This window comes from Spermophilus citellus (assembly GCF_964194105.1).
Source record: "Spermophilus citellus genome assembly, chromosome: 8".
NCBI lineage: Eukaryota > Metazoa > Chordata > Mammalia > Rodentia > Sciuridae > Spermophilus > Spermophilus citellus.
This window is the reverse complement of record NC_138189.1, coordinates 102,055,156-102,080,555: the sequence shown is the minus strand read 5'-3', so window position 1 is coordinate 102,080,555 and position 25,400 is coordinate 102,055,156. Positions and strand designations below refer to the sequence as shown.

Sequence of the window (25,400 nt, the reverse complement as noted above, 5' to 3'; positions counted from 1 at the left end):
GAAGTATGTACATTGCTTCCAATTTGTGAAATTTTTAACATCTGTAAATGAAAATTACATTTACCATAATACACTTGTAAACAAGGCAAAGACTTAACTAAAAGATAATTCGGCGGATAATTTATATGTGTGTATATATGTGTGTGTTTATGTATATGTATATATGTGTGTGTTTATGTATATGTATATATATATGTGTATGTATGTGTATATATATATATGTATGTATATACATATATATATATATATATATAAATTAAGAAACACTGATTTTAAAACAGACTAAAATATCTGAATTTTAAAGAACACAACAATGGCTCTCAAGTCAAGATATTAGAATAAAAGATCAGAAGCAAAACTTTCAAATCAGCAAGACTTTCATGTTATTTATGTAGTATTTGCAAATAAAATATTAAGTTTGTTTTCTTAAAATAACATTTTTTCATAAAATCGGCGTGAAACAGAGTTGAGGGGAAAGAAAGTAGTTTCCTGCATAAAGCACAGAAATAAGAACCTTTACCAATAAAAATACTTGGGAAGCATAGGCTATAAGTGCAAAAACTATGAAACTAGTATTTGAACTCAATGTCTAAGTAAGTTACAGATATTCCACTAATTTATCCCCTTTCCCTCTAAATTTTTGGTTTATTCAGGCTCTCTTAAAGAATTCTTTTTATACTGCATATAAACCTCCAGGTCTTTGCATTCTTGGCAATTTCAAGTAAAGAAAGAACTGTTGGTAACAATCTAGTTACATATTTTTAGCATATTTTTGTTGCAATATTATCAAAATATAATAAAGAAGCATAGCAACTTACCTGAGAAATTGCTGAGTATTTTGGAGTTCTCATCAACTGAAATTATTAAATTCTTCTTTCTGACCCTGTGTAATCCAATTTGTTTGCCCTCACCCAGATATTTTATATTTGCAGTGTTATACTGGAGGAACACATGTTAATGTTTAATACATTTATAAAAGTCTTCTAGTATATTCTGTGGATATGAACTCTTTCAATTGTATGAATTCCCATGTTTGTAATCATATTAAGGATTTTCAAGTTTTAAAACCATGTTCTACATTTTCTTACATTTCATAATGCATCAAAAAATTAGAACTTTGTTGAGAAGCAGTGAAATGAAGGTTAAGAACATTCACTACCAACTAATAAGCAGCATAGATGAACCACAATATTCCATAATAATAAAAAATAAAAATTTCATCTCAGAGTATTTCTGGGAGTGACTGACGACAGAATTCCAGGTAGCCTGCTAGTTTACGCACATTCATGTTTTCAAGTACTATTGCCAAGACTTTTTATTTATGACACAAAGAATGCCTGGGATGCTTTCTCCTGGCATACTTATGATGGAGAAGGAAGGAGGAAAAATTGGGGTCTATAGATATTATAAAATTTTCAACAAAAACATCTTTTTGAGAAATGTACAAAGATCATGTCTTTTTTTTCCTTTCTTCACTCAAAAAGGAAAGAATATATTAAAAAAAGCAAAAAAATGAACATCACTGGCATATCTTATAAAAGATTTATACACATTATTGATTTCACTGACATAAGAGCAAGTGTAGAATTATGAACTTTTTTGTCATAAACAAAAACTAGATCTTTAAGATCGTATGTTCATTGCTTAAAATCCCACAAATAAAAATTTGTTCATGGAAAATAGAGATATTTTGAATACTAAAGTCCTTTATTCAACAACACAGAAATTTCACAAAAACAACTTTACTGGGCAAATTGAAGTGATTTTTTTAAGTCTTTTTTTTTTTTTACAGTTTTGTACATGCCCCATAAGTGATTTTCTTTAATAAATACACTGTTTTCCAAAACTGCTTTTTTAAATAATTGCACAAGCATACATACACCTTACACAAATATCTATTAGAAAATTTAATAGATAACTGCACAGTTCAGAATAGGAGAACACTGTGAAAGGAGTACATTTTGTGGCCCATGTTCCTGAAATATCTATTTTGCAATTGTGAAAATGGAATCCCTCCTAACACAGTAGCTGTCTTTTATTCACTAGGAATACAGATCTCAGTGTGAAATGCCAAATTTAATAAAAACAAAATCTGAAACATTTAGCTGTTACATGAGAACCAACTGTTTGATATCACTATGAATCTAACCATGATCAAAGACCCACTACAGCTTTCTGCTGAACATATTTGACCCTGAATAGTGAGTTCATTTAACTGCTTTCCTTTTTTCATTATTTGATTACAGATACTATCAGCTTTAAGACTTTATATGCTTTAGCATTAATTGCACAACTTGCATGCTGGGGTTCTCAAAGAAAAGAAGGGAATATTCTATTCTTTTAGTGATTACTTAATTCATAATAAGCCCATCATCTCTTACTCCCTATGAACGTATTTAGAAGAAGAAAGTTGAGTGTTAGAGATCAGGCAACCAGGAGATATTTTTATATATGCTTACACTGGGGTAAAGACTACTACTATTTTGTCTCCCAAGGATGGCTATATTACTACTTTCTGAATATGCCACCACTTGTACACAGACAAGCAGAGTCCCTTAGAAAGTCACTTTGGCTTGAAGGTCTGGGATAAGAGAGGTTCACATTATGACATTCTCTGATATTTGGTTACCCAGTGACAGTTGAAAAGGACATCTGCTCACTACACCATGTACCCAAGTATTTTCCATGCTCCCCCGGGATGCTGCCAGGGTATGGCATCTCCTTAAGAAGACAAGACCCTGTGTCTGTGTACCTCTCTTACAAAGTGTTTTTAGCTTTATCTGATATGTTATTTTAAAGTTTTATAATCTACACAATCTATATTCTGATTGCAATGTTCTGAATTTTCTTGATACTGAATATGAAACACAGAGTGAGAAAATTTTAAAAGTTACATTTCATTGGTATTTTAGGATAATGAAAAGTGTAAACCTTCAAGTCACTGCCTTAAAATTATAATGATATGTTCTACAAGTTCTTGGTATGTGGACACAGGGAGAGGAATGCTAGAGGGAGTCCAGAGAGTAATATCTTTTCTTCAACATCACCAATGAGAACTTTATATGCATCCTACATTATATAAATAGAGATTACAAAAAACAGAAAGTAGGTGATTGAAAGAACAATATCAAGAATAAAAATATAAAGAAATTAAAGAAAAGCTACACTGTTCCATTTCAGTAATCAACAGATTTTCTTTCATTAAAAAAGTGAACTGACATGTAAAACACCACACTTTACGATATACAGATTCATTAGTTCTTTAAAAAAGCAGACAAATAAAAACACATCATGACATGCAATACAGAATGTATTTTAGACTGTTATTACATTTCTATGAGATCTTTATGTTATTGTATGCCTAATAAAACCTGAATAGAAGTTTGTTTCATTTTTATAATAGTCATTTTACAAAAAACAAGGCAAGTTTCCCTTCAAGTGTGAAAGTAAGTTCTCACTTACTTGTAGTTAATTAGCAAATTGGTAAACAAAAATACTGTAAAAGAAAATAACATAAAAATGGAACAAGAAAGAACTCATATAGTTCCCATTGGTCCTACAGCAGAAATATAAATTCTAACTAGAAACCATCAAAGGAATATACATTAAGTAGAAAGTTATCGTGAAATTAATATATAGAATATTTTAGCTTGTGATTATTTAATTCTCTTCTCTAAACATAAGTGAGTGTAACACATAATGAATTGTCCTCAAAAAGGCATTGTGGCCACAACTGCAGACCATGTATTGGTACTCTAGGCAAGTTAAGTCACATTTGTTTTTCACATTGGCATTTGTATGTGCCTTAGCCACTCTTCCTCAAAGTGTTCTAGTAGTGAAGTGCTCCTTCTGCTTTTTTAAAAACATCTTCTCTGTGTTATCTTTTCCCATTCAAAACTACAACTAGATTTTTTAAAATATTCACCTGCTAGTCCTTCCGACACTTTACACATTAAACTCCTTACTTCTCCATCACTCTCTCAAGTTATTTTTCTTCTTCTGATTCATTTTCTAACATGTTTCAACAGGCTCATGGATATAGTGGGCTAAAATAACCAGCTAGTGTGTGAAGAACAAAGAAGTTGCAATAATATGGCAATTACATATTCTATATATTTTTACTAAACTAAGTTTTATTCCTGAAAATGAAAATAACTTTTGCTGTCTAGCCAAAAAAGTAAAATGCAAATAATGTTTGTCCTAATGAGACAGCCATAAGAAGTCTGTCACAAGAAAACCAAATCTTACATTCAAAGGTAGCCCAGATATTACGAAGCATTCAATCTTTTTGATGGGAGTTGTAAGGGCTGGCTTGCATTTATGAAATTCCCCAGACACTGCCATCTCAGGAATGAAAGGATCCAGTAACAGGAATGGGAATGATAGCAATGAAGCATTCCACTGTGTGACCAGAGAAAGACCACTGGTCCAACTGGGAGACTATGAGACAGGAAGATAGAGACAAAATGCCTCATTTCATAAATGTGTCTCTTTCTAACTTAAACCCAGCTATGCCTCAAGGCTGGCCTCAATGTATTCGACTGTTAAGACAAAACTCCCCGTTTGATATCACACATAGACTTAAAACATGTGGGTATTCTTTATTAAGTTTTTTTATTTTTCCTAGCAATTTTTTTAAAGAGCAAAAAATAAACAAGGACAAAAACATACACAGCCCATGTTAGGCTGGTTAAAAAAATCAGTCATGGATTTCTCCACCTAAGATCTGACACTTTATACTTTAGCCTAGAAAACACTGGGTGTTCTTTTTTTTTTAATAAAAAAATTATACAACTGATTCTGCATTTTTCCAACTACTCTGAGTACTCCGCTTTACAGTGCAACCCAAGACAAGTCAACTACACTAAGTATTTGGGAGGTATACCCTTCTGTACAGCTCGTTTGTAAGCAATGCAAGTGCATAACCACTACTCTAATATAGTGCTCAAAAGATTAATTGAAACTTTCATAACATCTTCCCCTCTTACAACAATACAACTGAAGGTCATTGCTGGATGCATCGGTCTCTTAGTCTTGTAAAACTTGGCATCGAGTCTCTACGGAAAGATGCATGGCAAAACAGTGCCAGTGATGTTGCTGCTTCTAGAAACAACTGGCAAAAAATATTTAAAGCTAAAATTTATTGCTCCAGATTTAACTTGCAGAACCATACTGTTGTGTACAAACTGTTAATCTCCATAGATGCTCAGACATGATTGTCTCCTTGTGTCTAAACACACAAAATACAAGCTGCTATCTGTACAGTTTACAGTACTGAAACACATATATTTGAAAATGAAGTATAGATATGTACTTTGCAAAGATACATGATTTTACAGCAGGGGTTTACCCAAACTTATTTTTTACAGCCACTTTCAAAATAGACAACAACTTCACTAGTATATCTAAATTACATCAAAGAAAGAATCAGTGTATTGAAAGAAATAAACTGGCCTATTCCCCAAGCTCCCACATTATTTTTATGTCTTTTTTTCTTTTTCTTTTCCTCTTTTTTATTTTTTGAAGAAACCCCTATACATAAAATGAAAATAATTTCTGGATATTTTCTTCAATGATGGACTAAGCAGTTTCTTAAAACAAGACATTAGTTTGCCCTTCATTTCCAAATGCCTTGAAAATAAGATATACTACTGCTTTAAAAGAACCATCGGAATGCTTCAGCGCTGGGAACAGGTGTTCTCTATAAAAAAAGAGCAAGAAAACAAGTTAAGCTTTCTTTCTATGCCAATATAAAATTAGATTTTTCTCCTTTACACTCCAGCAATATTTTTAGTCAGCAATATACACAACATAATGACTTGTATATTTCAACATCTAATAAAAAGAAATGTTCAATCTTAGCACATTAGGAAAATCAGAATATTAAGCTTAATGCTAATTAACTGAAATAATGATTAAAACATGTTGATCTTTAGAAATATAGGAAATAAGGCCTGGAATACGTATAACAATTAAAATAAAGGGAAAGTTCAAGCTATTAACCAATAATAGAAAGACTGGCCAACACATGTACTTAAAATCTTCATCTACCTTTCAGGATGCCTATATAATTTTGAGTGGATCATCTTAGTGTCAGGATAACATACATGCAGATGGCACAAACCCATCATGGAATAGGAAAGGATTCATTTTTGTTAGTTAACCTTTGACATTAATCATTTTTCTTGATGGCTCTTCATTTAATTATTTTTCTATTTCAAAAGATAATCAGCTGTGCATGTGGTCTTTAATGTGTGACAAATACACATTAAAAGCAGATAAAATAACTATAATTGAATTACTCTACCTTTAACCATACTAGTAAAGATGTGACCAAAAATTTAAATTTAAATTTAAATCACTGTTTTTTTTATGTACAAAATCACAATATATACATATGTATGCAATCTATATAAGGCTAATGTCAGAATTCAGTGAAGTAACTCTTTATTCTGGATAATTTCTTTTACAGTTGGATAACAAAAATTATCACAACAGTATTACCTGTATCATTATCAATTACTAAATGCTAAAAATATATCTAAATAATCTAATGATAACTATACTGACATATCACTGAAGTGAGTGAGTCTATACTTTCAACAAATTGATGTATATGAAGCAAACAGATACTGACCAATGATACTCACTGGAACTTGACTACACTTTTGTACCATAAAAAAAAAAGAAAAAAACAAGAAAAGATTGTGCAAAAGAATAACAATCTTGCACTGAAAGTATAAACAATCCTTCCAACCAAAGATTATCTGTAATATGAGTTGTGGTTTTTTTTTTTGTTAAATAAATGGGTAGTTGAACCTAGTTTTCTTCTGCATATTAATATTTCCATAATTCATCTTTAAAATACCTTAACCTAATCTATTTGCATGCATTCTAATGATATACATAAAATAATCACATTAGTAATGAAGGTGTATAAGGAACAAGCCAAAGGTATATTTTCCTATAGAGGCAAATGAAACAGTTGGTTTATTCCTCAGACCAGTCTGACAAGTCTATAAAAATTATAAGATGGCTGTTAAAAAGAAGAATATAAATTGATATATTAAATGTTGCCAAATATTGAGAGAATATATAAAATATTGAGAGAATATATATAAAATCATGACAATACACACCTTGCAGAGATATCTTAATGTTAAAAATAGCACTTGATCTTGTATTTCAGAAACTACATGAAAAATTCTACTACAAATGCTTTGATTATTGCTTTTATTTACTGTCTCATATGAGTTGCTTGGTTAACATTTGCCTATTGTAATAATGTCATCTAAAACTAAAGTATATTAATTAAGATGTAATTAGAAATTTAAACAAATTAAATAAGCATTTTGGAAAGTAAATCTGCTTTTCACTATATGCACAAAAAACAATTAAAAAAAACCTGTCCTCATGACCAAAACAAATTTCAAAATGAATGTATTAAGAATAAATTAATAAGGGACTGAGATTGTGACTCAGTGACAGAGTGCTTGTCTAGAACGTGTGAGGTACTGGTTTTGATCCTCAGCACCACATAAAAAATATATAAATAAAATAAGAGTATTGTGTTCATTTACAACTAAAAACATTTTTAAAAAAGAATTAATGATATGCAATTTATTGAGCTCAAGTTTAAGTTTGCAAATATATGAATACTTCAACTTGTGAAGTGTCTTTTCAAAGCACAGAAATGTCTACTATTCTTGTGAAAGTAAGGTAGATTTTATTAACATTTTATTCTTTATCCTGATGATTTAATTGATTTTTGCCCCTCCACTTCACTGTGTACACCTGGATTCTCATCACTGGATATGGCTGGTGAGAAAAATTTCTTTACTACTTTCCCAAATTAACCTTTTAATTAAAAAGTCACAATTATATATTGTGATTATATTTATTTAATCATTACTAAAGAGTTACACAAATAAGAAACATAACATACCCACTCTAATATTCGTATTTTATACACACACACACACACACACACACACACATATGTAGTAAATGAAAACTTCAAAGTTTATACCAGATGCTAACTTGCTGGCTGATGCCAACTAAGAATAAATTTTGTATAAGTATGCACACTTATATAAATGTAGTCATTTTTAACAAGATAAATCAGATCCAAGTATATCCATGCAATTATAGATCTATGGTTTCACATATGAAAAATAAACATGTGCATATATATTCATATATATTCACATTTATGTGTATATGTATAGCAGTGATGCCAACTTACTCTCAGATGCCAACTGGAAACAAGATTATAAATATATACTTATGTAATCTTGTATCTTGATAAACATATATGTTTATGAAGACAAACAGAAAAAATATATGAAGTAGATTTTTTAAATGAGTTGAAGTCCTTATGTTTAGATACACTAGATTTAAAAAATCTAGGATATTTAAAAAATATCCTTTATGATTTTTTTGTTCTTCCTGTGCCCCTTTCTAGTACTCAATTTTATTTGCAATATTTTTTAAAAGTAAGCTTATAAAATGCCACCCAGTGTCAAAGGTCATTGTTGCAAAGGAAAAGATAACCGTTTCTCAGTGCTTGGTATTACCAAAAAATTAAACAATGCAAGTATGAGGAAAGCAGAGCATAGGTTTTCATGCAAAAATAATGTGTCATAAAATAGTATCTCAGTGGTGCTCTTTTGTGATATAACTGTCGACTGTGATATAGTGACAATTCATTGCAGAAGTGAGAAGGTAAGTAGTGATGCACACTTAAAGAATTATTTTTCCTTTATGTTGAGATCTTTAAGGTCATAAAACCTAAAGTGATTAATTGGGAAATCACCTAAAATAAAATATGTGAGAAAAATTAGGAAAATCACCAGTGCATTAATTGGAACAAATTATCAGGGTATTCACCAGAAATGTATAAAACAGTTTCCCTAACAGTTTCATTTCAAGGTTATAAAAATAACAAAACTCTTTAGAGTCTGAGAAGCTACACAAAACCAATGTATAACCTTCTACCCAATTTTCATTATGCTCACTAGAAATTTACTTGAGGTCTGTACTGAGTTCTTTTTAGTCAAGCAGAGTAAAGCAACACTGTATTCATAGGTGAAATATTGGGTTCAATCATAAGTTACTCTACAAATTTGGGGGCACATCTTCACTAATTCTGTCAACTAATGAGGTCATCTTTGTAAGAGGACTTTTTTAAATGGTTTGGGGGCTCAGCACAACAACATGGGAGATTAAGTGGCCTGACCAGCTACCTTCAGGTTATATAAATTCAAAGTCCCATTTGGGAAATCACACTCTTGATGAGATTACAGTGACTTTCTGGATCTCAGTGCTGCTTGCAGGGGATAGTTATCCTGAGTGACAGGAAGAGAAGGGGGGAGGGAGGTAAAGAATAGAACAGAGTTGATAGGCATTGTTTAAGACAGCCTTCACTGCTCATGCAGGTGCAAACATCAAGAAACAGCAGCCTCATTCCCAGGAGGCTGTGGAGAAACCTGCAGCCCCCCAACCCCCTTTCCTTTTGGGACTGCTATAAAGCATGGTAATCCACAGAATTTATCCACACACAGACCAGATACAAAATGACCTTCAAGCTTAAAAGAATATCTTCTGTTTCTCCCCTAAACAACTTTCTAAAGCAAGGGAATTTTCTTGAATGAAAGAATGGTATGATCCAAGCCCCAATATAATTTTTACATTTACTTTTTTAAAAATATACAAAAATTGTTAATGTTTTTGGTAGAAATAATTTCAGTTTGATTTTTGTTAAATCAGCATTAAATAATCAATCAGCCTAAAATCATTAAAAATCCTTAAAACTGCCATGTTTTGTTTTGTTTTGGTGCCTGCTAACCAATCATGAGGACCGTGGTACCTTCATATCAAGTGTGCATCCACATATTCTTGTAAGTAATTTACATCACATCTAATAAGACCTCAGCTACTAACAGCTAACAATCAGGCATCTATAACTCAGTAAGTATGAGAATAAAAGGATCGGTCATTCCTATCTATATAATATGTAAAATGTGATAGAATTCACAAGACTGCACTTAAAACTAATCACTTTTAATAAAATTAGACCTATAGTTTCTAAGAACAAATTAAAGAATTCTTGATGCTGAAATTTGTCTCAGAATGCATTAAATTTTAAGTTGAGATGACTATAACATTAGAATTTCTACAACTAAAGTTATATATATATATATATATATGTAGATGTGTGTGTGTGTGTATATATACATATTTCCAATATTTTTTCATATACTTCCTAATCCAAAAGTTTCAGAGAATCATCTAGACCCTCAGAATTTTATTATAAAACAGATGGCTCTAATACAATAAATTCCATGTGAAAATTAGTATTGTGGTACCATTATTACACTACTCAAAAGATAATTTTCTATTTTCCCATTTTCTATGAGTTAAAGAAACACAAATAAATCATTTTTGATTCTCAAATAACTATGTGAGGCATGATTTTTTTTCCAACTAAAATTATAAATATGACAAAAGGTAATAGTAGGTACTATTGTTTTCCTTTAGCTGCCTGATTGTTTTTTCCTGACTTCTTATAAAACTTTCAAACTTTGGAAATTTTTTGGATGAACAAATGCCAAAAGATTTCTGATAGTGAGAAAACTACATTTTTCCTGATTTGATTTATAAAAATGCAAAAGTATTGTTACATTGGTTCTTTGCCCTTCTTACTGACAAAATTTCGAAACCTACTTGAAGAAACTTGAGACAATGTGTTACATATACAATTTGTGAACATGAATATACACATTAATATAAATGATGCACATTAATAGAAATATTTGAATAATTAATGATTATTATATAAAAACCTAGCAAAGGTGGGCATATCCTCAAAAAAATTTAGCAGAAAAATTTTCCTAAATCTTACTTTTAAATAATGTATTATAAAAAATCTTAGTCTAATAGAGTTATTAGAAAGCACTGGTATAGCATAGGTCATTAAGTATGAGAGAATTATTAATTTATGATAATCACAAAGCCAGATATAGTGTAATCCAGTAATTTGGGAGGCTGAGCAGGAGGAATGCAATTTTGAGTCCACCCTCAGCAACTCATTGAGGCCCTAAGCTACTTAGTGAGACCCTGTCTCAAAATAAATAAATAAATAAAAAGGGTTAGGGATGTGACTCAGTGGTTAAATGCTCCTGGGTTCAATCCCTGGTACTAAAAACAAAACAAAACAAAAGACAGCCCAATAATTTATATTATTATTATTATTATTATTAAAAAGCTTTATATTAATACTTGATTTAAAGCTTTGTTGATTGATATAAATGTAGTTTCTATCTTTTAAATTATATCTCATTTTGTTCTTCTGCTCTGTCAAATACCTATATCATGAACATGATATATATAACACCACAATAATTTTTCCAATAATTCAGATTTGCATATCATGAAACTACAAATCCTTGGTATAAACAAACCTTATTTTGGCCATTATATAGAAGTGAGCTAAAGCCAGCAATCATATCAGCACTACCAGGAATACCATAGCACTATCTAAATACCAAGCACTAAGTAAGTAACTGGATAAATTTTTTTGACTCAATTTTTTGAAGACCTTAAATATGATTATAAGGAGCATTCCACTTTTTTGGTCTCCCATTGACATTTGTGGCCAAGATTTCTGTGATTAATTGTGAAGAAATAGCAATGGCCTTTTCATTGCGATCCATTCTCTATTGGATGTTGCTCCTGCCAATGTCAATGAATTTCGTCCCCTCTGTCTTCTCAAGCACTGCTACCACCACCCTCACAATCACCACTGAAATCACAAGACTTTAGAAGGCAAAAAAGAAAGGTGAGTTTATAAATCATGCTGTGAAGGCATTGAGTCTGTATGTTAGTAGAGCCAGTAAGGAAAACAGCTGTCTAAAGGAAAATGTGTATATGGGGTGGTCCTGAATTAATAAGAAAGAGAACAACTGACTAGCACCAGGATGTACACTAGTTCAGAAGGGACCCAGAAAGCCACCCACTTTTGGTCCTAGTATCTAATGTAACCAGTTCCTTTAGATAAGTCTTCTGAGTAATGCTGTGTATAATTATGTGCCAATTAGATTTTGTAAAAATACTTCAAACAACATCATCACAACTAATAACACAATTTGCTGTAATATAAATGGGTAGTTTAGTGAGTAAAATACTTCTGTACATATAAAAATAAACTATAATATGATCATAGCATGGTAAGCAAAAAGGAAATTTTTTCAATTATATATATATATATATATATATATATATATATATATATATAAAGTTATTTTTAACCTAATATGTAAGAGGAAGTGTGAAAGGAAATTCAAAGTAAACTTGAGATCAAAAAGCAAAAATTAGGCTTATAAAATCTATACTTACACTGTCTAGAATGACCTAAACAGGGAATATTCATGTGTTTATATTTCATTTGTATGCACAAACATATAAATACATTTGGTTACAGAATCTGAATCTGTGTGTATATGAATATCTATGTGTGTATATAAAAGTTTAGTAATTCAATCTTCCCTTGAAGTCACTCTAATAATTTCTGTTGAATGCGACACCACCTCTAAGTGAAATCATTGGTAACTAGCTACTGAAAAACAGAACAAAGTTGTTCAACAATTTTAAAAATTCTGATTAGTTCTGATTATAGTCAGTGAGCTCTAAACTGCTTTGCTCTTGTATTAAAGAGAAGAAATATTTATATAACATGAGAAAATGTGAGGTCACTTAAAAAATACTGAGGTAATAACCTGAATATTAAAGCTCTGCTTTGGATAGCCTCTAATTTTTATTCAACTAAAAAACAAGGGTTACATGTAACACCCATAAGTAATTCAAAGTATAAGGCTTCTTGTCCTTATTACAGATTTGAGAATATTTATTTTTTTAATATTATAGAAACATGAAAATGATAAGTTTAATAGAAAAAATGTTCTCTCCGGCTAAGTCGAGAAACATTTTGGTTGTAGTTACTAAATTTCATTTTTTTTCACAATGTTTTCTGATGAGTATCCAGCTACCAGGATAGACCCAGCCAAGAAAGCACTAGATGTTTTATGTTCATGAAGTACTAAGAGGAATTTAGAGAACATTAACTCCAAACATTTCAACCAATTAGATGTTATTATCAAACTAATGTACTTGTTTAAAACTACATTTCTAAGAATAATATGCAGCTGTTGAAGTCTTTCTTCTTCTTTCATTTCTTTGTTTCTTCCCTTCCTCTATCTCTCCCCTCTTCTCTCTCTTTGAACTACTGGCCATCACACAGAATGCTCCTATTCATAATCACTCTCACTTTGACTTTTTTGGATTTTTTCCTTAAAAATCATTACCAGTAATAAAATCTAAAGTCAACAATGACTTTGATTTAAATTTTTTCAAGTTTTTTCCTGTTTCTTAAGCTCTTTAGAAACACATTTTGGTTCATCTACCCTCATTAAGAGGATATGTACTGTAAAGCATTCCCCACTAGCAAGGTAACAGCTTATCATGTGCTAGAACACATTCTTAAATGCTTAAATTCTAATTTATCCTCAGGAAATTTTCACAGCCTACCTCTTTTCCCATGAGTATCATGTGCTCCATCTCTGTGCAAACATTGTCATGTTCACTATCAAATAAATTAATAAGCCTAACTTTTTTGAGACATAGAGTTTATAAGGTACAATAATTAATATTCCTTTCATCATCATTTTTTGGAATATTTTCTGTGTTCAATTTTGTATTTTTCAAGTAGTTCTCCTTATAACCACTTAAAAATTACACTAATATTTTTGAACAAGTAGTTGTTTATGAATTCGGGTTAACCTCTGTCTCCCTAAACACCCTCATTAATTTTGAGAATTAGTTTTGCCATCATGGCCTTTATATGTTTCTAAATGCAGATTTGGGAATTATTCCTAAAGATAATTTTTGTTTATTTGTTTATTTATTTTATTTTATTATTTTTTGGCACAAGGGGTGCTTAAGCACTGACCCACATCCCCAGCCCTTTTTATTTTTATTTTTTTATTTTGAGACAGGATCTCACTAAATTGCTGAGGCTGGTTTTGAACTGGTGATCCTCTTGATTCAACCTCCTGAGCCAATGGGATTACAGGCATGTGCCATATACCCAGCTGAGAACTATTATTAATTAACTTTTTTTTAAGAAGAGAAAAGCTGGTTAGTTGACCTGAAACTAGTATTTCTACTATGGTAAATGAACAGAAACAATACAGAGTTGCTCCAGCAGATCTAAACCCAGATCCATGATGTCTTTTTTATAAATTTGAGGAATTAATTATTAGTACTCATTTTATTAAAAGGAGACTCAAGACTGACGTGGAGCATGACAATCCTATCTGCCAACATACTCCTCCTTCCTGAGTTCCCTTAAGTCTATAGCAATTCTTTTTCCTGCCCATGTTTGTTCCTTCCTACCTTGTGTCCTTCCTTCCTTTCTTTCTTCCTCCTTCCCTCCTTCCCACCTCCCTCCCACCTCCCTCCTCCCTCCTTCATCCTCACTTCTTTCTTCCTCCCACCTATCCTTCTTTCCTCTATCCCTTCTCTTCTTTGTCTCTTCCAACATAACACTTTATTTTATTTAGATGAAACAAAGGCTTCCAGTAGTCTGCAAAATATCCCTTGGAATACAGCAAAAACTTAATACTACAACACAGAACCACATAAGGCACCAAGGTAAGGATCATATCAGTCTATTCTACTTGTCTAGAGTTGGAGGACTAAAGCAAGAATGAATTGAAGAATCCTAAGGGTTTTTAAATAGATGTGAGATTGCTTTGGAAGTTTTCAAAAATTTTAATTATATCACCTTAAATTTGTCCATTGCTTCAACTGAGGACTGCAAATACAAATAGGGAATCAAGTACTTTGAATGAAGGCCCATCTAGAGTAGGGGGATCATAAGGGTACTGACAAAATGCAGTTAGGAATATGGAAAAGTTTAGGTTCCTTAAGCCAGACCACATAGGTCAGTGTGTACATATATATCCACAGAACTTAAAAGTCCTAGAGGATTAACAGTTCCTGATTTGTTCAATTGAATTCAATTCATCAAGGGTTTACTATGTTCTTAATAATACCATGCATTCATGAACATATAACGTGGGTATAGACCTACCTAGCAGAAATAAAGACACGCTATTTATACCAACACATTTAAGTTTTTATCTTGTTAATGATGGTTCAAACACAACTTCATTCCTTGTACAATAGTATTGTTGCTATTACTAGTGTTTCTCAAACTTTCTGATCACAACCATTAGTGAGAAAGACATTTTACACAGCAGCCAGTACGTGCACACATATATATTTGGGTCAACATACATACCTGAACCAGTAGTTTAATCCAACATACTAGTTTCACAGACCACTAATGTATTGTAGCCCGCAGCTTGAAAAATACACAACTTCTACATCATTCAAAATCATATTCATATTAAGAAAATCATGCATGGAAAATCCAAAACAACTCCACCTCACAATGAGTTTAACTCTATATAGAGCAGCCTTACAGAAGGAAAGAAAACATCTATTCTAGAGTGAAGAAAACAAATCATTATTCTCTATTTTGTTTTTCATGGGACTAAAACAGGAATGCAAAATATTTATGTTTAATAGAATATTCCATTTCTTCTCACTTCCCACCCACCCACATCTCATCTTTATCTTTTTCCTCTAACTCCATTAAAACCATCATTCACCTCATTTAATCTATAAAATGAACATTTTCCATAGAAAAGTCATTCCCTAGGAAAATTGTCTTTCTATCACTGATTTACTACCACTAATTATCACTATTTCTACATAATTAAATTTATATGGTCTTCTTTTGAAAATGTATTTCATCTATTTTTACTATGTAAAGTTTTGGAGAAAATACATCTTCAGAATATTCCAAATTTGCTGAAATGCAAAGAAATGTCCATCATGCTCCCGTGAGCTAAAAGCATATATCCCTTTCTCTCCTTCTTGACCTTTATCCTTTTTATGTTTCTATCAATTATCCAGTTGTGGTGTGTTGAGCAAGAAATGGCCCTTTCAGAAGTTCTCCTGTAGTTCAAAGTTTTCATCTACTTTCTCAAGAATGTCCCCTAAAATATGAATTCAAATGCAGATGAGATACAAATGAGATATGATTTTCTACCCATCTTAAAAGTATTTTGTTTTAGTTATGCTTCATAATTAGTCTACCAAATATTTAAAAGATATAAGTAAAAATAATAATAACATCAACTATGACAATCTGCTTTTCCAGCCTAAGATCTCACTCATGAGTCAAGTCATGAAAAAATTATCGTTCCCCCTTTTTAAATTTTCCAATCTCTACAAAACTTCTATAACTACTGAAGGAAAACAGACATTCACATTCCACCTTGACAAAGTTCCTTCTAGATACTGCATTGCACCCTGGCTTGAATATTTCTTTTTCTTTTATTTTAATCTTTCTTGGTTACTATTCTAAGTCTTTTAGGAATTAATGCCATTCTTTTCCATAAAAACACAAGCCTAAATTCCTACTGGATAATAACTGTCTTCATTTCACAAACACTCTCTACTTACTAAAAAGAAAAAGAAAATCTCTGCATAGCCACTTCCCTTTCACCTCAAAATCATATTTACCTGTCTTATTTCCTACCTATGCTACTATACATATGTAAACATATTCTGATTTTTCAACATCTGTTAAATATGTTCAATTTCCATTATTTGTTAAAGATGTTCTCCAATTCTTGAGAAGCACTTAACCATTTCTTTTTTCCAGTGATTCTCTTGAACTCATTAATTTACATTTAGAATAACTCCCTGTTTCTGTTCAAAAAAAGAAAATACAAGCCAAAGGAAGGTATTGGGTCAGCAATGTGAAACATGCATACACATGTCTGTGGTCAACCTATGAGAAGATGTGGAAATTAATGACGATGCTGTTCCTATGGTAAGGAAGGAGAAAGAGCACTGAATGATTTCAACTGGCTCTCCACATCTACTGATGTCCACTACATAATTTTCTCATTCTCTTAGAATATTTGACAATGCAGGCATGGGAGCAAGAAAACTTTATCAGTTTAGCTCTTCACAAAGAACTCAGCCAGATCCTTGCCAAACTCAGTGATTAAAAAAAAAAAAAAACAATCAAAATATGCACATCACAGCATACTCTAACTGAGCTTTAACATCTGAAAACTATAAGGAACCTGTTGGTGAAACAGCTATAAATATAGTTCTCTTAAGGTATTTTTTATTGATGATTTTGAAACAGATCTGAGAAATTATATAGCATCTCATAGTTTGAAAAATATTACCCTACATATAATATTAAAAAGTCATAAGGTCACTGACATCATTACTTGTGTCTTACTGATGAGGCAATAAAGTTTAGAGAAATTATGCTAATGAACCTAACATCAATCAACTGGTAAATTAGATGAGAGTATTGGCTCTTTCCATAACCTCTTCCCTAATACATTTTTTTAAGTGAAAAGCAAGGAAACTAGTAGTGTATTTCCCAAATGCAATTTATTTAATAATTTTATATCAACTGAAGAAATACACCTTTAAAGTGAGGTATTTGAAAAAGTAAGGTTTTCTTTGCCACTATTTAGTAAGATATGTAGTGAAACAGATGTGTTAAATACTAAGAGGAAAGAAAAAAATCACAAGTTTAATTTCATAACTATTCACAAATTCTCATGCTCTTAAAATAAATTAATAGAAAGCCCAGAAGTTTCACAGAGGAAAAAATATTCTTTATAATGTTTTAGAGTAGAAGTTAACAAGCCTGCTGGGATCCTTTTAGCCCCTGCAGAGCTCAGTCTTCAACATTATTAAATGGCTGTCGCATCTGAAGTATGGTGCAACATAACTCAATAAACAACAGAAAACATATGATGCTGAATGGAGGGAAGCTTTTCGATTACCCTGCAGAATAATTCAATTTCAGGACAGGTGTTTGCATGTGATAGAACAAGATAAGACTCAGGGATAAAATCACCCATGCACCCTTCCCCTGATACTTTGCAACTCCGAAGGATAATAGCATAATGCTAGATGAGAAAGTGTAAGAACAGGCAGAAACACTGAGAGCAAGTGAAGAAACAAAACTATTCATACAGAAAATTCTCAAATTTTACAGATTGAAAAAAAAAAAAAACACCTTTCCTGAAAACAAGTTTTGTAAAAAGTTGTTTTCTAGAGTGTTCTACTTCCTCAGACAAAATTATCTGACATTCTAATCAGGGACTGAAAATCACAGTACTAATAAAAATTAAAGACTTTTCCATGTATTTTTGGTTCACTTTTGCTGTAATTAACCTAAGACCAGGAGGAAAACTGAAGGTACTCCTTTCTCCAGTTTATATATTTAAATGAAACTTTGAATAAACATCTTAAATTAGACCTTTCACTTTAGTTAGATATTTCTACATAACAAATGCAAGGTTTTCTTCTCTCTCTCTCTCTCTCTCTCTCTCTCTCTCTCTCTCTCTCTCTCATTATTTTGTATAATACAAGTAAAACTAAATATAAGAAGTTGAAGCATATCCACTTGTGTTAAATGTATTGAAGGGTAGGACATTTTGTTAAGTTTTTTTTCAAAGCAAACTTAAAGTGCATTGTTTATTGGTAAAAGTGAACTACATATTCAGGACAATCTGACCAATTACCAGCAATAAATCCTAAGAGCATTAATAACTTTAGAAGACTTCTTAAAAACACATCTTCAATCTATGCCCAGGAAATACTCAAATAGTTGAATATTTCACTTTGCATCCCAAACAAATATTCCAACATGTCTTCAATGTTCCAAACATAGAAAATATGGATGAAATGTCCAAACTTTCTGCACATTTTTTTAAGTTTTTTACCCTTAAAAACTATTTTATTAAATACTTTTCTATCAATCTATAAGTCTGACTATGTAAAACCTAACTATTCATGCAGAAAAACAGATGGCAAAGACTACTCAAAATATGCAAATCTATTCATCAAAAAATTTTAAAACAAAATCACTTCTATTACCTTCATCACCAGATAGACTTTCCTTTTTTAACCAAATATTTTTATCTAACTAAAGTCAAACTTTTAAGTATAAAGTTTAGTTTTATTTAATTTGTCCTTATCCACCTTTTGATTGTTTGCTTTTGTTTTGCTTGAAGATGTCTCAATTTCAAACAAATATTGTTATAGTATAATTTTGATTTTTTTTTTATTAATTCTAATAATCATCATCTAAAAGACTGTTTGATTTCACGTGATGCTTGGTTGGATCAAAGTACTGATTTTATTGAGGAATTATTAAAAATGTATGCTTCTTTTAAAAAGTTATCATTATATTTAACTTACAGACAAAACTATATATTTATCATGCACAGCATGGTGCCTGATGTATACAGAAACAACTTTTAAGTCTCTTGGCTTAAACCTATCGATGGACATGACTTACAGTTCAATGCACTGGGAACACATCTGTTTTGTGGCTTACTTGAAAGCTGAACCCCTTTGAGCTTTTCTCTTATCATTTATAAATTAACAATCTTTTTGATATATTATTTGAATTCCATTAAAAAGTTCCCCTTTTCATTTTATAGCCAATTATATTTTTACATTTCTATATTTAAAACTTCTGTTTCATATTGGCATGTTTTTAATTTTTGAAAACTGAAAACTCATTTTTAAATTATGACACAAAATGACACATTGAAGAATGTTTCAATTTATGACAGGAAACATTTATATTTTTCCATAATATTTTTAAAAGTCCCTAACCTTCAAAAACATATGCAAGTTCAATTACTAACTAATTTTTACTAACTATACCGGTTCTGAATTTGAATGATAAGCCTATTTTACATGTGGGCTACTGGTGAATTTTCTCAGGAGGGTGGTGCCACTTTCCTACACAAATTATAGAAAATGCTTTGTCCAGATTTTTACAACTGGTACATATATAGTTGGGTTCTTAGAACTTAGCATATTAGAAAATATGTTCTCCCCTGCCACCATCCAAACAAAACAAACAAAAATTACTGAATCAAATTATCAAGTTTGGGATAGTATCTGAATGTTTTTTCACCACACCCCTTAGAAGACCAACCTAACTCATGGAACTATTATTGTTAGCCTGTACCACCTTCAGCAGATCAGTTTTTAAAAAAAAGACAAGATTTTTTTTTTATGGGCCCATTCTTCTTCTGATTTTTCAGTTTCTTAATGTCTTCCCTATAAAGTGGTAGCAGTATGTAACTTGCAGCAAGGAGAGCCAGGAGTGGGGGCAGGGAAACCTCCTGAGGCACTGCTTACTAATGTAATTCCATAAATCAACTAATGGGAGAGAAACCAGATCTGTGTGGTCTCTAATGCTGTCCCACTGAGATCAATCATGTCACCTGAACAACGTTCAGGGACTAAGAGGCTGGGGTTGCCCATGGAATAACTGTATCCCTTGAGCCATATTGAATTGGGATATTTTTAAAAAGTTAGATTTTCATGATCAGAAATCTAAGTGTGAGTGCAAACACTTGGCAAGAGACAAAGTGTTGTTATATAACTTAGGGCTATAAGGATCATCCCATATATTCACATTTTTAAAAACATCTAGGAACTTAGTACTGAGGGGCACACATTATCTGTAATAACTGCTTTTGACAATTAGTGGCTATTTTTAATATTATAAAGGGGTGATTCTATAAGCTTATTTCTAGGACATTAATGGTGCTCTTAACATTACCCTAATATAGATTTAAATAGTTTCAAAAGGAATCATAGAGTGAGGGATTAAAAAAAAATTGTGGGCAAGAATCCCAACACCTGCATGTGAGTTTGTCTTAATCTCAGTTTACTCATCCTGAAAGTATCTGATTATGGCTACAGTCTTTGAGACGAAAGCAAGAAGTCAAAGGGAAGGGCACATGAGGTTTGAAGTGATAACTAAGAGTAAAAGTTATGACTATGATACAGATATTAATTTGTGTCCTTATTTTTAAGCTAATGAATTTTAGCTATTGAATTTACACCTGAAATTCACAGATAATAACTGGATGGAGTCCCTCAGACAGCAATCTATCCAGTGTCCAAAACACCTTCTCAGATGGTGGACTAAATTAAAGAGGGAAACCAGGTCAGCAGGCTGACTTTTCACTGACCCCAAATCATTGCTCCAGCTTTGTTTCAGTCATGTAAGACCTGTCATTCTTCCCTGCATCCACTTTCTTACAACCACAACTGTGGTTATACATGGATTTAAGGCAGCCATGCTGTCATTGCCTCTTTAATGACACCGACAGAATCTTACAAAATTCTAAAAGACTATCTCTTTTTTCTGCCAAATAATATTCCACTGATAATCTTAGCCTTGAAAGAACGACAGACCATGCCACCATAGGAAGGAATCTTCACTTTGAATATCTTGAGAATTCATCAAAGGGAGAAATTTGCTCCTCTCCTATCTATGCCCCACTTTTTCAAGATCAACAGAATTTTTGTACATGAGAATTTTCAAAAAGGAAAATAGAAAGGTAATTTGCTATTGAAATGACTAAGAATTTTAAACACACAACAAGCTTGTGGGAACACCATCAAAAGAGAAAAAAGAAAGAAAGTCTATGAAAAATGTTTAGACTGACACATCAGCATAGAACCTTGTGTAGAAAGCCTATTGGTGCTCATAGCAGACTCCTCCATAGTGGTTACTTAGTACAGAAATCAGAATTATCCAATGCCCCCTTCACTATATACCTAAATTTGGATGCATGAGTCTAGCTAGAGATGGGACCTAAAACACTAAATTTATGGTTCCATATACATTTCAAAAGGAAATAAAAGTCATATAGTCCTCATCAACTGGACATTACTATGAAACTTCAGTATGAACTGAATTTATTTCCCATGGCCTTCCAGATCTAGAGAAGTTACAATAAAATAATAAAAAATAATAATTCAAAAATTAAATTTTGCTATCTAAGAAAATATACAAATCTGTATTGTTGCTGTGATTATCTCTGCTTAAATAGCATTTCTAAGGAAAATATAATAAACCACCTGAAGTAAAGTTAAACTTACAACATGATTTCTCTTATAAGAAGGAATTAGTGCTATATTTTAATGCAATTGATCATAATTGATAATGATATCCACTTAGTACCATTTTTTTTCAGAATCCCAAAGTGCTATCTGCCTTGACTTATGAAAGTTTTTAAAAATCTGTATCTTCTTTGTATTCAGATCAGCAACAAATATCAGCCCCCCTTATCTTTATCCTTTAAAAAAAAATCACATCAGTTATTCATAGAGAAAACTTCTCTAAACAGTGTTCACAATTTTTAAAAGAATGTATAGGGACTATTTTTACCATAACTCAGGAGACCCACTCTTACCCTACCATCCAGTCCATAAAATGCTGCCAAATTTTAAATCCAATGCCTAGATGTTTACATGAACATCTAACATTATATTCTTAAAATTTTTATCAAGCGACTCTGATTACTTGTCCATATTGTTTTTAATATAACACCAAAACATTTATCTATAATTTCCCATTTTTGCTCTTTTTTTCTTTTGATCAGGATAATATATGCAATTTTTGTCAAATACATCCATGTCTATTAATCATAATTAAAAACCTAATTGAACAATTACTTATGTGGTCCTTTGTAAAATGACTGCTTTTAAGAACACATTGGTAAAAGAAACTATCATTTATCATATAAGGTAGCAACCAAAACTTCACTTGGTGTATAGGGCAATTTTGTAACCATAAAGTGATTACTTTGTCAATTGCAGAACCCAAGGAAAATACTTTGTTTCCTTTTGTAGCCGAGTTTTAGGAATCATTCAGTTCTGAAACTATGTAAGATTTTTAAAAATAAAATCTCTATCACCTGCCCCAAAATGAACCAATGGCATCCCTTTATTCTAAATCATATCTCCTTAAAAATTGAGGGTGACCATCAGCTTTTTATACTATTTCTGCTTTCTTTAAAAATACCAGAGACACAAAAGACAAAACAAACAAAAAAAAAATTAGAAATAATCTTTGCTGTTGAGGAGAGAAACTGTTCTGTAAGAGGGCAAAAAATTCCCTTTTGACTCCAGGTATTTTGGCTTCAGTGAAAAATAAATATATAAATGCTTGTGTGCCACAAACCGTGTGCTCACTGTTGTAATTGGGTCACTAGTAAGTCTTTCTTAGCCAATGAACATATAGGATGTGATGTGTCCAATTCTTTGGGCAGAGATTTTTTTTTTTTCTTTTAATAAGGAAGAGAGAGGGAGCATTTCAAATCAGCCAGGTAAAATACTGACCATATTGCATCTGAAACTTCTGATTTTTTAGACCAATTGCATTCTCCCCCCACCACTTCCAAGATAAAAAGGAGGGGCACCCTCTCTAGCAGAAGGGCGGTAACACGTGAAGTACTGCTGGGGCGGGTGGTGGAGAGGCCATGCCCTCCGCAAACCACCTAAAACTGTATCTCACAACGTGAATGAAGCTTCAGAAAAGGGGCACTGCATCTGGAAGCCAGACAAGAAGCCCTGCAGGGGAGAGGAGAGGGGAGTCAGGAGGGAAGGGGAGACACTGGGAAACAAGAAATCATCTCCTCTGACCTCTAGTGAAGTGCCAGGTTTTTTCTTTAGCTCTTCACATTTTCTAAATTTGCAGATCTGGTGTCCCGTTTTGCGGTTCCTGCAACTGCTACAGACGCCACAGTTGATGAGCCTCTTGCAGGGCACGCAGACCCCACACCTTTTCCTCTTCTTCTTGGCCGGGTTGGCTCCGCCAGCTCCCCCTGAGGAGGACGAGGAGGAGGAGGAATGATTCTGCGGGCAGTCTGCCAGATTGGCAATTTGAAACGCACTGTCTGTGACGGCTGCTGAGGCTGCTGCGGGGGAGTGAAGGGCTGTCATGACGATGACCCCTGGAGGTAATGAGATGCCCCCTAAAGCCGGGATAGCGGAAAAAGTCCCCACGCGCTCGGGGAGATTCATTATCTCTGCTTCAGCAGCGCCGCATTTGAGCTTGTTCATGCATTCCCCCGCCAAAGGTCTGCAGTGTTCAGGGGATAAGGTGGAGAGGAAATTAGTATTTGCCATTTGCAACGACGGCTCTGGCGGGCAGCCAGCTTTCCCCAGCCTCTGGGAGTCGTTTCGGTGGTGCATGCTGGTCCTGCTGCCGCCGCCGCCGCCGCCGCCGCCACCGCCGGCGGGGAGGATCGCCGAGGAGGAGGCGGAGGAGGAGGCGGCGGCGGAGGAGGATTTCCTGCCGCCCCCGCCGCCCCCGCCACCGCCCCCACCGCCGCCGCCGCCACCGCCCCCGCCCCCGCCGCCGCCTCCGCCCCCGCCGCTGCCCCAGAGCATGGCGGTGGCGGCGGCGGCGGTGGCCGCGTTGTCGCAGTTCCAGGGGGACATGCCGATGCGCGCGGCGGCAGCGGCGGCGGCGGCGCTGCTGGGGAAGATGGGGGTGGTGATGCGCGCGATCTTGGCCGCCTGCGGGAAGGCGCCCCCGTTGGTCTTGTAGAAGGAGGTGGCAAAGGAGCGGTAGCGCTCCATCTCCGAGTTGTAATCCACAAGGCTGTTCAGGGCCCCCTCGGGCAGGTGGCTTTCCTTGGGCAAGCCCGGGGCCTCCGGGCTCGGCCCGGGCTCCACGCAGACATTGGTGTTCATGGTGCAGGGGGGGAAGAAGGGGTGCAGGGTGGAAGTGGGGACCGTCTGGTCCGACACCTGGGTGGGAAAGGGGGAAAGATGGGGGGGAGGGAAGGGGGTGATGGTGGTGTTGGGGTGGGGGCCGAGGCGGGAGGGGAAAGTGGGTCCGGGTGGGGAGAGCAAGGTGAGGGCTGCTTTATTCCTCTCTGGGGCACATTTCCACAGACGGTGAATTCCCAGGCAGCGTCTTCTTTTGCATTATCCTCCAACTGTTACAACTAAAATAAAGAAAGTCATTCCAACGAGCTGCACGAGGAAAAAGATTAAAAATAAATAAACAGCCTCCCTCATACCCCACCGCAGACACCAAAGGCTCCCACATTCTTCTGTCAGGTCGTTTGCATAACAATCATCGAGACGTGACCCCCCATTTCTACCCCCGCAACACTCCCAACCCCTGCTCCCTCCCTCCCCACAGCAAACCACAGCTCCTCCCCCCTATTCTTGTAACCCTCCTGAGAAAATGTATTAATAGCCAGAATACCCAGGGAAAGTGGGAAGACGGGGGTGACAAATGCCGAGGGAAAAGGGCAATTGGAGTGCTAAAGACATGCAAATCAGGGGTGGGAGGGCGATACTACCTATAAGCAGAGGGCATTTAAACATTATGAAATGTGTGAACAAGTGCTGCCTGGGCATGCAAATGCTGTAAAGTAGAAAACAGCAATGGCCCT

The 25,400-nt window shown here is 33.9% G+C and overlaps 1 protein-coding gene across 1 annotated transcript; it reads right to left on the bottom strand.

Annotated features, from left to right (window-relative positions):
* Positions 1-5,591: 5,591 nt before the first annotated feature.
* CXXC4 (CXXC finger protein 4) lies at positions 5,592-24,687 on the bottom strand (the record flags this gene model as incomplete). The annotated part of the gene is made up of 2 exons (XM_081304330.1): positions 5,592-5,701; positions 23,632-24,687. 2 exons carry the CDS (start codon positions 24,685-24,687, stop codon positions 5,657-5,659), a joined length of 1,101 nt encoding a protein of 366 aa, XP_081160456.1. The 3' UTR covers positions 5,592-5,656.
* Positions 24,688-25,400: the final 713 nt, after the last annotated feature.